Source organism: Plectropomus leopardus, chromosome 6, assembly GCF_026936395.1.
Source record: "Plectropomus leopardus strain MGB_pleo_1.0 chromosome 6, ASM2693639v1, whole genome shotgun sequence".
In the NCBI taxonomy this organism is placed as follows: Eukaryota; Metazoa; Chordata; class Actinopteri; order Perciformes; family Serranidae; genus Plectropomus; species Plectropomus leopardus.
Genome location: NC_142181.1, coordinates 2,582,569 through 2,596,363, shown reverse-complemented (window position 1 = coordinate 2,596,363; position 13,795 = coordinate 2,582,569). Strand labels below are relative to the sequence as shown.

The 13,795-nt window shown below is 41.5% G+C and overlaps 1 protein-coding gene across 1 annotated transcript; it reads right to left on the bottom strand.

The window, feature by feature from the left end:
• Positions 1 to 1,917: 1,917 nt before the first annotated feature.
• On the bottom strand, positions 1,918 to 12,270 carry lhx1a (LIM homeobox 1a). Its single transcript, XM_042487345.2, has 5 exons — positions 11,317 to 12,270; positions 9,020 to 9,243; positions 8,060 to 8,343; positions 5,084 to 5,249; positions 1,918 to 3,893 (listed from the first exon to the last, which is right to left on the bottom strand). The coding sequence occupies exons 1-5, from the start codon at positions 11,484 to 11,486 to the stop codon at positions 3,514 to 3,516; spliced, it is 1,224 nt and encodes a 407-aa protein (XP_042343279.1). The 5' UTR covers positions 11,487 to 12,270; the 3' UTR covers positions 1,918 to 3,513.
• Positions 12,271 to 13,795: the final 1,525 nt, after the last annotated feature.

Genomic DNA, 13,795 nt, shown 5'->3' with positions numbered 1-13,795 from the left:
GGGTGTGTGGGCTATTCAAACGTCCTGACTCAGAGATTTAAAATGTCATTTAAAAGCCATTCAGTGCTGTTAAGGCTTGCTTTATTTTTCCAGCGTTAGACTACAAGGTCAGTTTGCACCAACAGCTGATGAGCGATCAATAGGAGATTTGAATTTAAAGAGCCGTGGCCCCGGGGGCGGTCAGCTGCCGGTGCATGGTGTTACCACAGGGGGGGCTAAGCCCAGGGGCTCAACAGAGACCTATATCCTTCCACAGACCCTCCACCCCCACCTTCCACCCCACATCCCCAAGCTTGGTTAACTCTCAAGACCATGATTAATTCATGGTGGATTACAGTCTGGAGGCAGGGGAGAAAACTCGGATTGCATATGGTCCTAACTGCACACGCAGGGTTTGGGGAGATAAAGGTTCCCCCTTAGATTCGTGCCACAATCCCACCGCCCGACTCGCTCCCCTACAAGTATGAATAATTTTTTCATCCTTCCTGCAAAAAAGATCACGCCTCAGTGTTTGGGTTTGATTATTATTACGGCTCTGTTCGTCGAAATAAGTTAGGAAAAGTCCCTCCCAGCCGTCAGACCGCACCGCGAGAACAGTAAGCTGCAGGGAATAATAATGTCGGAGCAGGCTAATAAAAGCATAACAAGCAGGGGAGCGGCGGTCACGGCAATTTCATCATTGTCCTTCACAGTTGCACAGCTAACTGCTTATGATTAGTCGACGACCTCGAGTAACTGAACACAAGAATCTGAGGCCGGAGAGGTTTTGGGGGGTGGGGGGGGGAGTGGCATCAGCATGAATTCGCTCCCCCTTGTGTCGGCTACAGCAGCCAGTCCGCTGAATGCCTCCATGGCTGGGAGAAAAGTGAAATCAGCAGAAAAGTTTTTTTGTTGTTCAAATGCTTGTTCTGTTTGTCTGTGAATTGTTCTCCAAGCCATCAGGATGTGGTGCAACGCTGCGGCATGCAGGGGGGGAGAAAACCCCTTTGTTGACAGTTTTAGATTAGCATCGCAGAATGCATGCTTCAAAGCATGTAGCGTTTCTACAACTCTGCTTCTACATTAACTCTCTTTTTGTTTTCTCCTTTTTCTTTTCATCACTTTCCACAAACTGCAGTTTCAGTTTCACTCCACACTGTCCGATCAGACAAGTTGATTTCACTTAAAAACATCCAGGAAACTGATTACCTTGAAAAATGTAAGTTATTATGTGTAGTATAGTCTCAATCTACGTTTACTTTCTAATTGTTGAGTTTACTTTTAGTTAGATTTACCTAATTTTGTGAAGTTGTTGCAACTTCAAAATGACAATTTTAATCAAATCAATCTTTTTAAGTGTTGGCAACTTCAGACTGTGCTATCTGTATTCTCCTGTTTGCAAATTAATCATCCATATTTGCATTTTCTTAAACAACCTCTTTGTCATGATCACGTTAAGTCAGACTAACTTGGTTTACTGAAGTTGCTAACACTTAGAAAGAACAAGGTAATTCCACTTGTCATTTTTAAGTTGCAACAACTTTACAAAATTAAGTAAATACAGCTACATTTTGATTAAACTTAACATTTAGATTTTTGTTTCCTTTTTCGAGGCAGTCAGTTTCCAAGATTATTTTTAAGTAAGATCAACTTGTCTGATTTTACAGTGCATGTTTTTGAACAACGCTGATCAGAATTGTTTACCTGTCACCGTGTCTGCAAAGGCCAATTATTTCACACTCCAACTGAATGGAAAATTAGACGTGTAGACAAAAAGCGTTCATTATGAAGTGAGTGACACTGGCCTGATAAGTAGCTTACAGAGAGCCCTGTGATGTACGGCTGCACTGACAACGTGTGATACATAACACACTGTGGTGTACACGCGTACTGTAAGATCGCTGCTCCAAAGAAAATATGTTAAAAAATTCATAAGTATATTTTCTAGTTTTATTAGAAACACATTTTTGTCAACATGTTGTATTTATACAGTGAATGGTCTAATATGCACTGGAGGTCACATAAGCTTAGGTTTATTGGAACAATAAAAGACATACCATGAGGGATTGATATTCAAAGAGATGTAGCAGCTACTAGCTGCATATTTGACCATCAATTTTTAATAGTTGGGATTTCTCTCCTTCGAAGACACAAAAATAAAACTTGTCTAAGTATGTTATATTAACAATTTTATGAAGTCAGCAGACTAAAAAAATTAAGAAGTCAATTACTCCTTTTAACACTTACATTTTGTCTCAACACATTCTGCAGATGATGGTGCAAAGCACTTTAACAGTATTTGTGCTATTTTTTTTTTTAATTTGGCAAATGTCTACTTATGTTTTTATTGTTTTTTTTAACCTTTTTTTGTAAACAACATCTTGTACAAACTAGCACAGTGAACCACAACCCCAGCAAATGTGTTTTTATCTCCATACAATATAAATGAAATCAATACAAAAGTTTGGTTGGTTGCTTGGAACATTTTTATATGGATCGAGAGGTTCTAAAACATCGTTTTTCGAGACTTCTGGACTCCTGAATTAAATAGATTACGTAAACAGTTGACTGTTCTAAGTCCCATTTAGAACCCCGGTAGAAGATTTTTAGAAGGTAGACTTCATTTCAACATTTCAAGTTCACTTCCATTTTAAATAAAGGGTTTGCAATCCGTAAAAGGGTTTTTACTGTTTGCCTTTTGAAGGCGGCCTTCTTCAGATTTGGTGGAAATTCTGAAACCACGAAAAAAGAAAAGAAAACAAAAAAAAAAAACCAAACAAACAGTCCTGACAGAGGAAAAAAAAACGTCATTTCCTCTGGCCTTCGGAAACATAGTGTCAAAAAGGTTAAGTGTCAATATGGCAGAGCCTTGAGAGGCCAAGAGGTCTGAGGAGCTTCTGAATAAATACAAGGGACAAGTCTAGTGCCTCGAACATAGTCTGAACGCCGCTCAGCCTTCCTACAGTGCCAGGTCAGCACACGATCAACCCTCTGCCCCTTTATTCTCTCTCTGTAAAGCTATTGAAGTCTTTGACAGTAGCTAATGATGTTTTCATGTTCGGGACATACTATAGGAGATTTCGAAAGGGTTGTTTTATACCCCAGCGGTGAGTGTTAGGAGGTTTGGTCGCTACGCCGGGCCACTGACAGGAGTCAGGAGGGGTGACAGGGTGCCCCAGGGGCCCAAAGAAAGGAGGGGCGAATGGGTGGCAGTTCAGCAGTCTCGCCCATTCTTTTTTTTTTCTTCTTTTTTGTCCAGTTTTGGATGCAGGGTGGGGGGGTTGGGGGGCAAACGAAGCAATTGTGAAACACCCAAACACAATACTGAAGACAATGTTTCCCCACAAAAAAGGTCAACAGATCAAATGAGAAAATAAATAAATAAATATAAAAACACCAAAAAAACAAAAAAAAAAAAACAATGGCCCTAACCCTGTCGATATCCATTTCCCTGTTCTGGAGCCCCAAACACACCAAACCTCACCACCCTCCAACACCGAATCTCTCGTCAGTAGAGTCCGCTCTCTGGAAAAGCTACCACACGGTGCCCTCGTTCATTTCCGAGGGCGGGTGGGACAGGTGGTTGTTGTATCCGCTGCCGTTCAGTGACAGTGAGGTAAAGGGCGGACTAGGGCCGAACACCTCGGAGGAGATGCTGTGGAGGGGTCCCGGGATGCCGGGCTCCGGGCTGGGAGAGTCCCCCGGATGGTGGGACATTATATCGGAGAAACGCTGCACCTCGCTGGAGGGGTGGTGGCCAGGCAGGGGGTGGTCCATACCTCCGAGAGGGGTGCCCGTGGGGCCTGAGGAGGGCACGAAGGGGAGATCGACCGGGGTCTGGGCCTGCGACGATGGAGGCCCCTGAGGGAAGAAGTCATAGTTCCCTCCCGGGCCGTAGTACTCGCTTTGATAATCTGCAGATCCAAGAGAAGAAGAAAAAAATCAGCTCGGAGAACAATGTGTGTAGAAATAATTCCGGAGACATTGAGGAATTCATTGAATATACATAGCTTGATTTGTATTAGAGAGGGCGAGAGACCCTCGCCGTACTACATTAGTCACAGAGCACGTTACACTTAAATCAAAACTGCAATTGGGTGGGGAGAACAACGTGGCCACAAAATTAATTAAAATGGGGGCCATTTCATCAGCGATTCTACCTACTGAGACCGATCTTTTTTTTTTTTTTCAATTCAGCAGAATATTATTAGACTTTTCTGCTTCGGCAGAAAGGACAAAGGCCCGAGCACAAATGAAATTCTCTGAGAATGATCAGATATTTCAAAGCATTTTGAAGCAAGAGTGTGCTATCAAATCACTGAGATGTAAACTAAGGTCGAGTAACTCACTCATTTCTAAAAGCTTATGGACGAGGTTACACAAACTGAATAAAACATCGTAACCAAATTTGTTTTAAGAAAAGTATGAGCCTTATTCCTGAAACTACAAACTTGTCACATTATTGAGCAAGAGCATCACTGCTGAAAAATTAACTATTTGTTTTCAGTTTAAAAAGTTAGTGTGCAGGCTACCTTTAATTTTTAAGTTGAATGAATTTGAATTACTCTTACTACTTATATGAATGAATTACCTCAACTTGTCTTTTCAAATTCAGTCAACTTAAATTTTTAAGGCAGACCGGACACTAACTTTTAAAGGTTAAAACAAATAGTTTATTTTTACAGTGCAGAAAATCACTGCATTTTATAGAACTATTCATATGCAAAACATTATTCTAATTTGGTGCACTAAATTAAAACTTAACTCAGCTCAGGAAGCTAAACGTGCACAGGCCTAACATGATATCTACCATCATTCTTTGAGGCGTCTTTATAAAAAAATGCTTAATTCTTATTCAACATTAAATAGCCCAAACAGGCTACAGAGCAAGGAATTTAAAAAAAAATAGAGGAAAATAAGGAAACATACAAATTATAATTTAATGTGACTGAAACTCGCAGCAGTGAGAATAAAAAGGAGAATCATAACAAACATTAAAAATGGATATTAAAAGGATGTTTCACATGAGAGAGAAAAAAAAACACTTTGGAGGACGTATAAAATATCTACTTTTCTTTGATGAAAATTGCAAGTGCACGCATACCTCCATAGTAGGAGAAGGGCCCGTTGGGGATGAGCTCTCCGGGCTCCAGCCGGTCCACCAGCGTCCTCATCCGCCTCGGGCTCCGGAAAAACGCGTGCCTCCGGGCGCCCAGCGCGCTCAGCTGCTTCATGCGCCTCTCTTTGGAACGTCGGTTCTGGAACCAGACCTGAACACACACATAGACACACACAAACACACACATATATGGGTCACCTCGTGTCACTCTGCAAACATGCACTAGGCTCCTGACGCCATTTTGATTGCACGTCAATATTGTGTGTGGTGAGATGGGAGGAGAAATGGAGGTGATGGAGGCGGACTCAGTGCGCATTTTACGCGGCAGAAATGTCTAAATAAATATGTAAACAAACAAACAAACAAACATTTGCCCATTGTGGTTTTTTTTCTGCAAATAAACCCGACTATGTAAATTCTCCTCTCATACAAAAGAAAGTGTAATTAGGTGTCATATTTACCCTGGCACCTGCGCCGCGCTGGTTCCACATTAGAGTAAATAACCGGTGCTGTGTGTGTGTGTGTGTGTGTGTGTGTGTGTGTGTGTGTGTGTGTGTGTGTGTGTGTGTGTGTTTTGCGGCGTGCGTGATGAGCCGGTGCGTTAAATCCGCAAGGCTCTGCGGCGGAGACACTGCGCCCAATTATCGTTACAGGAGCGAGAGTCACATCTAACCTCCCTAATGATCTTTTAACCCTCCATTTACTCCGACTGAAGACTGCAGCAGCGGGGGCTTAAAATCTCCAATTAATACTTAATAGGAGGGTTGTTACCAATATATTACCGGGCTCTTGGAGGTTATCATTTCCTAATCTATAGGCCGGCTTCCTTTAATTACGCGCTTCCCTTTTTCCCCCTCGTGCTCATACATATTAGATACCCCTACTTCACCACTTTCACTTTATCGCCATTAATCTGCTGTGCTAAAGCTTTTTACCTGCTCTGCCCCGCAGCCCCGGAAACACGAGTAAACTAAAAATAAATAAATACTTTTTTTTTTAATTCCAATTATTTCTACGTTTTCTATAAGTAGGTTTGTTATATTCCGTGTGGGTAATTGTTAATAATATTTGCAATATTAGTTTGCATTATTAACAATTTAGTTCATCGCATAAAATGACCTCTTTAAAAAAAATATTGGACATAAAAATAAATAAATAAATACTAAAAATAAAATAAAATAAAAAACATTCCCTTCTACAAAATTGAATAATAATAATAATACCAACAACAACGATGTGTTTTGTGGGTTGTCTGTCTTGCTCTTTGTTTAACTTAATGTGGCCCTGCTGTAATTCAGATTTCTGAGGAGACAATCTGAAGACCCTTGAAACAGATTTTCTGTCTTTCCACTTGGCTGGAGAGGCTCACAGCATGGCTAAATGTGGTCGCAAAACGTGATGGCAGCGCTGTGCCAGGACTCCCAGCGCTCCCAGCGCTCCCAGCGCTCCCAGCAGCCCCGGCGCCAGTTGGCGACTCTGCCCCGTCGCCTGCGCCAAGAATCAAAAATACCCATATAAATTACCCGTTTCCAAATCAACCTCGTGCGTCGGGCCAATCTTTGGCTTAATGAATTCAATGTGACCGCGCAGTTTGAAGGGAAGAGGCCTCCTTTAAAGAGGGGGCGAGGGAGGTGAGGGTGAGGAGAGGGGGAGGTGGTGCTGAAGGGGGGGAGGTGGAGCCTCTCTGATGGGATGAGGCCTGCACGGTCATGGCAGTCTGGCAGCTTGGCAGGGACGTTTTTCCATAAAATATAAGCTGTTACATCACACCTTTTAATGGGTGCGTAACACCCTATAAAACAGAAAAGGCGCGAGCCCACCTCCTCAACCTGTGGGTGCCCCCTGAATGATATTTCCATAATATCTCAGACTATCAGACACAATCTGAAGATTTTAGTGATTTATGTATGAATAAGTGGGGATGGTGAGACCAATAATTAGGCCTATGCTTTTTATTTAAGGCCACGTGGACCCTGAGAAACACCCCAATTTGCTAACAAAAACGCGCTTTTGTGCGTCTTTATTCGGCAGTTAATGAATTAAATTGTGGTGAAATAAGAGAAAAAATCCAGCGGAACTCCTGCACTGTCAAATCTGACAAGCTGGTCTTATTTAAAATAATATCATAAACCGACTGCCTTGAAAAAATGTGAGTAAATATAATTATAAAGATTAATTTATGTGGATTTTTTAATCTAATTGTTAAATTTGGCTGTATTTACTTATTTTTGTGACACTGATGCAACTTAAGAATGACAAATCAAAAGAATTTGTGTGCTTTTATGCTACATTCTAATCCTGCTACATCATGCTGAGTTTAAACCAAGTTATTCTGACTTGATGTGATCATCATAAGGAGAATTTTCGCCAAAAATGTTTAAGAAAATACAAATATGATTGACTAGTTTGCAACCAGCAGAATACAGATGTATATACATATACACAAGTACAAGTTAGATGTTTTTTTTGTCAAACACAGTCTAGAAAATGACGTTCAAATTTCTCCTTGATCCTGCTACATCATGCTATAGCACAGTAAACTTTGTTTATTGAAGTTGCAAAAACTTGGACAGATTGAATTCATTAAACTTGCCATTTTTAAAGTTGCAACAGCTTCTCAAAATTAAGTAAATACAACTAAATTTTGAGTGAATTTCACAATAAAGTATTAAATATACATGAATTAAGATAACAGCTATATTTACTTACATTTTTAAAGGCAACAAGTTTCCTAGATTTTTAAAAACTAAATCAACTTGTCGGTTTTTACAGTGTATAAATGACTGAGACTAATGATTAAAATAGTGATCTGTGTTGAGAGACACACGGACCTCGAGAAAAAAATCCTGATTTGCTAATAAATATGCGCTTTTACGCGCGGCAGGTCATGATGAGGCTGTGGTGAGATGAGAGGGATAATCCAGGATGCTGTTTGGATGCTAAATGTCGGCGCTCCTTTACCTGGATGACTCTCATGTTGAGGCCGGTCTCCTGGGCCAGCTGCTCCCTGATGTGTCTGGTGGGTTTTGGGGTGGCAGCGAACGCCGCCTTCAGCGTCTCCAGCTGTTTGGCCTTGATGGTGGTCCGCGGGCCGCGCCGCTTCCCGCCGAGGTTCTGGTCGTCGTTCTCGTTATTCACCGTCTCTTTGTCGGACAGCGCGGCTATCTCCGTGTCCTTTAGGACCACGTCGTCCTGTAGCTGGTCTTGAGAGTCCGGCGATAAACTGGGGTCGCTGCATGCCGTTACTGAAGAAAATAACACGAGGGAATCAGAATAAACGCGGGAAATGCTGCAGTGCAAAAAGAACAAAAGTGTATTTATCACTGTGGAGTGCGTCAGCAGTGATGTCATTAAAGGTGGCTGAACTTTGACCTCAACTTTGTGATGCAAACCAGAAAAAGAAACGATATTATCTGAGAGGTTCATCCAGGTTTTAGACGGTGTTTAGCAATTTGACTTAGTACTGTTTTATGCTTTGCACCTTTAACATGCATATGAATATTGAAATAGATAATCACTGACATTTTATTTTTTTAAAAATAGCAGCTGGGGATTTTTTTCTCCTCGAAAGAAACTTTGATATTAAGTTAAAAAAAATTAAAAATAAACGTAATAAACATCTTACATGAAGAATTATGGAATAAACATTTACATTGCAGGCCAAAATTCATATCATAATGTTATATGGCGGAGAGAAAATAACAGGCTGGAACTGAAAATATATATACATATTTTGGAATAAAATGATCAGCAGACAATAGTCTGTGCTTTTTTTGTTTCTTCTCTGGATGCGTCTAAGTCCTGGTCATGGAAATGATGAAGCCACTGCGGGGCTGAGCACATCACATCCATCACAATTTATCCCGCCTCACGCACACAATACACACACACACACACACACACACACACGCTCGTACGCACCTGAGAGGAGGTTGGTGTCTTTTACACTCGTGTTGTTTAGGTAATCGTCTTTGCAAACGAATTTGTTCTCGTCTATGATGTAGAGCTCCTCTCCAGTGGAGAGCTGCTTATTGCACATCATGCATGTGAAGCAGTTGAGGTGAAACACTTTGCTCCGGGCCCTCCGGACCAGGTCGTTTGGAGAGATGCCCTGCGAGCAGCCGCCACACTTCGTGCCGAACCGTCTGCAGGAGGAGAGGGGGGAATGAGATGTTTTTTGTTAATTAAAGAAATGTTTTACAGAAATCATTATGAAGCGTTTAAATAATAAAATGAACACGCAGCTTTGGTGAAAAAGCGGAGATGATGGGGACAGAAAGAGCCGTATTTAACAGAATATTCATTTCCATTTGATTTTGTTGTTGACTAAGAAGTCACATTTAATGTTAAAGGAAAAAATGAATTATAATAGGGCCTTAACATAAAGTCACACGTATTTCTAAAACCCCACTTGACCATCTGAAAGCGCATTTTGGGGAAAGTCGAATCATAACCCGGTCTAAAATATACTATTTTACATGAAAAGAATAATAATGAAAAGAAAAGATTTCTCTAAAGATAAATTATAGATACTTATAATATGGAGAAGAGAGAAAAGCTTCACTTGAAAACGCATTTCAGGAGCTTTTTGGACCGTGTGCTATTTCTACAATTAAGAATGAACGTTTTCTGTATGCTCTATCCACCCTGAAGTGTTGTATATTATTATTATTATTATTATTATTATTATTATTATTATTATACATTTTTATTATCGTGTTTTTCCTGTTTATACATATTTAAAATCAGAGTTGGAGCGTAAGAGTTGTATTTTTATTGCCAACGACTGCTTCTTTCGAGCCTAGTTATTGTGCATTTGACAATATAATAATAATATTTATTTCTATAATAATAATAATAATAACAATAATAATAATAATAATAATAATAAATTAAAATGTAAGGTTATGTTTTTATTGTGTTTTTTTAAATATTAAATGTATACGTCAGCACACTTTGGGAAAATAACACTCTAAATTATACTAATAGAAATAACGTTGTGAATAAAGCAAACTCTTTAAAAAAAAAAAAACAACAACATTATTTTAAAAATGATGATATATGATTCCCTCCCGCCAGAGGCCAATGCACAACTTTGTATGGACCTGCTGAACTGAGTAGTTTTGTTGAATTTATGAAATATTTTATCCCCACATTTTCCATGTGTATATATATATATATATATATATATATATGTCTAGTTAATAGGCAGCTCTAAGACAGCAGCCTGCTTGCTTTGCTTTGGAATAATAAATGATAGCCCTGCCTTTGACTTCACCGTTAAACAATGTGTATTGAGTGGTGTGCACTGCTTGTTGACTGCACGTCTGTGATTGCATTGTCTGCGGACTTGATCTTTTCAACTAGTTTACTATTCAAATCCACTTATCACGTCCGCCTCAGTCGGACTGAGCAAACACACCGGGCCGCGGCTCCTCTGGCCGGGGTTTGATCCTGTGCGCTCCCCCGGCTGCCCACACGCTGTAAAAAAACACACCCCAAGTGTGATTTCCTCGATTTCCTAACAAACCGCCCCCCTCTCTCTCCCTCTCTCTCCCCGCTGAGAGCGAGTGCACACGCGTTTAATGTTGCTGGCCCTCTTTTGTTGTTGTTTTGCATAAGAATCCAAATTAACAAGCTTTTAATTACTCGCTCCTAATCAAAGCTTATCGCCTGCAAGTGCTCGTTCACGCCTACAGGCACGGACAGGTCGCTTATCCATTTATTTAAAGAGAATAAATAAATAAAACACAGAGTCTGCAATCACTATAAATGCCTCACTTGTGTGCAGTCAACAGATGTGCAGTTTTAAAATATATTTTGTTTTTATTCTATTTTGACTATTTGTCTGCAGCATTGGGTTTTTACTTTTTATTACTTGTTTAGCCAATAGTATTTCAAAAGTATGCAACTTATTTCCAAGATGTAAATAATATAGATAACAAATATTTGTTCTGCACTAAATCTGCAAAAATAAAAAATACATAAATATTTTTTGGGGTAAAATGTAATGTTTGGCCTTTTTTTTTATGCACTATCACAATCGTTTCTCCTGTTATGTTCCTATTAAATGTATTTAGGCTATATTATTTTCTAAATGCACATGTCCCTGTTTGCCTGCAGTCCAGCTCCTGATACAAACTCACACGCACACACACACAAACCAGAAAACAAAAACACAGCTGATGAGTTTCTCTGTCACCTTTCCCCGAGCTTACCTAAAGAAATCATTTTTGCAGTACAGTCTCCCCTCTCGAGAAAAACATTTCTCTGTCAAATTACATTTGCACTCGCAGCACTGCACGCACTTGACGTGCCAGGCTCTATCCAGCACGTTAAGCAGAAAGCGGTCCAGAATAGGCCTCTCGCAGCCGGCGCAGTGGACCATGGCTTTGGCTGGGCTTTACAAAAAGAAACCCACAAACGAAGCGCGCGCGCGCACACAAACAAAATCAACAGCACAGGCCGAGCATTGACCGAGTATCTGCTCTCGCTCCCCTCCTTGATTCGCTTGGAGCTCCCCGGGTCAATGTGCGCGGAGAAGCCAGTCGATCAGGTGTCACCACAGTTTTCTCCCTGCATGCGTAAAAAGGCTCAGCGTCCAAAAAACACACACAGGAAAGGATGGCGACCGCGTCCTCTCTCTCTCAGATGGAAAAAGCCAAAAAAAAAAAAAAAAACAGTCCTTTTTTATTGGATCCGGGGGCAAAACACACAACCAAAAATGTAGATTTCAAGCTGCAGATCGGCTCAGGCGAGATGACCAATGTGGTTGTCCCGGCGCTCTTGGAAGTGACGCATCGGTGAGAGGAGCGTCGTGTGCCAGTCAGCGCTGGAAGAGGCGTCTAATAAAACGCTTTTAGGGCAGAGCTGTCACACAACAAGACACGCACGCCTATAAATAATTCAGTGCACTTTGACATGGCAGCGTATCCAGTGTTCAGAACCCGGCGGGAAACAAAATCACACACCCAAAAAGATTTTCTCAAAAGAGTGTTTTCCCCTCTCGCTCAGTCCGATGATCCTGGACGTTCCGCTCGCGGCGGCGGTGTGGTGGGGGCGGATTGGGGGTTGGATGCTGCGATGCGCTGGCGGCTCCGGTAGTTGTCAGTGTGTATGCTGGGATGCCCTCAGTCTCCAGTACCGTGCGTATGCTGGGATGCGCCGGCTCTCCAGTAAACTGTCTTGCTCCTAAAGCTCCAACCCAGCCTTATTCCCAGCCTCCTGACGTCAGGCCGCGGTCCGACCAATCAGCGTCGCACCATGCCAGCAACCATCAAGCCGCCCCATCATAACCCAGCGAGGGCTCTGCCTGCTATTTATGCCACACACTCAAGACACCAATTGTCAAGAATTTCCCTGCAAACTGTCATATGTTAGTGAATGTGTTTGGAGGAAGCAGCCGCGGCGGAGAGGGCGAGCAGCGCGTGGAGGGAGAGACGCCACTTTTCAGCTGCTGAGCAAATTGTCTTCTGGGCATGAGGGGGGCATGAAGAAGGAATCTGAGCAGGTAGATAATCTCAGTGGCGTCTTCGGGATAAAGAAGCTGGAGGCGCAGATTGCATGGCGCGCTCCCCGGTTCATTCCTGTAAAGTTACTTTGCGCCAGAAAACTACGCACAAGTCGGGCATGTTTGTTTTGGGTATTTGAGAATAACTGGAGGCTTCTCTTTTTTTTTTATCAATAAACCAGCTGTCCGTTAAAATATGAAATTTTAACTGCCTGCTTTGTACTTGAACGCATCATCCATATACAGCTAACTGTTTGATTACGCAGCAGAACGTCTGTGCCAAGATCTGATTGAGTTGATATTCTGGAAATATGATAGTTTTTCTCTTTTTCTCAGAGTCGTGCAAAATAACAGAATGGCATGTGCTAATTTACTCTAACGATGGGTTTAAAGCAGCTGTCACCTGGTGTGATGGAGAGGAAGCTTGGAGAGACAGAAAAGCCCCAAAGTTGATGCTCAAATCCAACTTCAGTAAATAACACCACGATTATGAGCCATCAGCCTGTTGGCTTATTGGTCATTTTCCATCAGTAAGACTCGTTATGTTGTGTTGATAATTTGCAGGCCTTTAACTATTTTTCTTTTATTCTTTTTGCTCAGTGAACAGAGGATGTCTGTCAGGATGGGAAAAACTTCACGTGCTTGTCGAACAAATTCGTTTCGTTCTACTATCTAATCAGGATTTGCATTCGCCAGGAAACTAGTTTAATTCATCTCTAAAGCATTTGTTTACACAAACTGCTCGCTTGTGGCCTGTAAACACACCGATTTAACCGATTTATCCACAGTAAGAGAATCATTTTTGCGTCTTTATTTTGAAAAAGAAACACGGTGTGTGTTTGTTCGTCTTAACACGGCTCCATTGCTGCGCATTTGGAGAAAAAAAAGCACCAAAGATCACCCATGTATTCTCTCCCAACAGCCTGCCAGCATCCTCTTGCATATGGGCCGCTTCTCATGCAAAACGCGCGCCCGTCCCCTTCCAGCTGCCTCCCGGCGTCTGGGGAGCGCCCCTTCAACAGGACATGTGCTGGTGGCTTTAAGAAAGAAAAAAAAGAAGCCAGAGATAACGCTACCAAACGCACATCTCGTTTTTGTTTTATCGTCTTTCTCTTCTTCCTCTTCTTCAGTCTCGCTTTTCTCTTTTTTTTTCAACTTCTCTGTTTTTCTGTTTGTTTCTGAGCGGC

Coding starts and splice junctions, on each gene's coding strand:
- lhx1a (XM_042487345.2), bottom strand. CDS start 11,486: ATGGTCCACTGCGCCGGCTGCGAGAGGCCTATTCTGGACCGCTTTCTG. Junction 9,244..11,316: donor TGCAAAAATGATTTCTTTAG/GTAAGCTCGGGG, acceptor CTCCTCCTGCAG/ACGGTTCGGCACGAAGTGTG. Junction 3,894..5,083: donor GCCCTTCTCCTACTATGGAG/GTATGCGTGCAC, acceptor TTGGATCTGCAG/ATTATCAAAGCGAGTACTAC.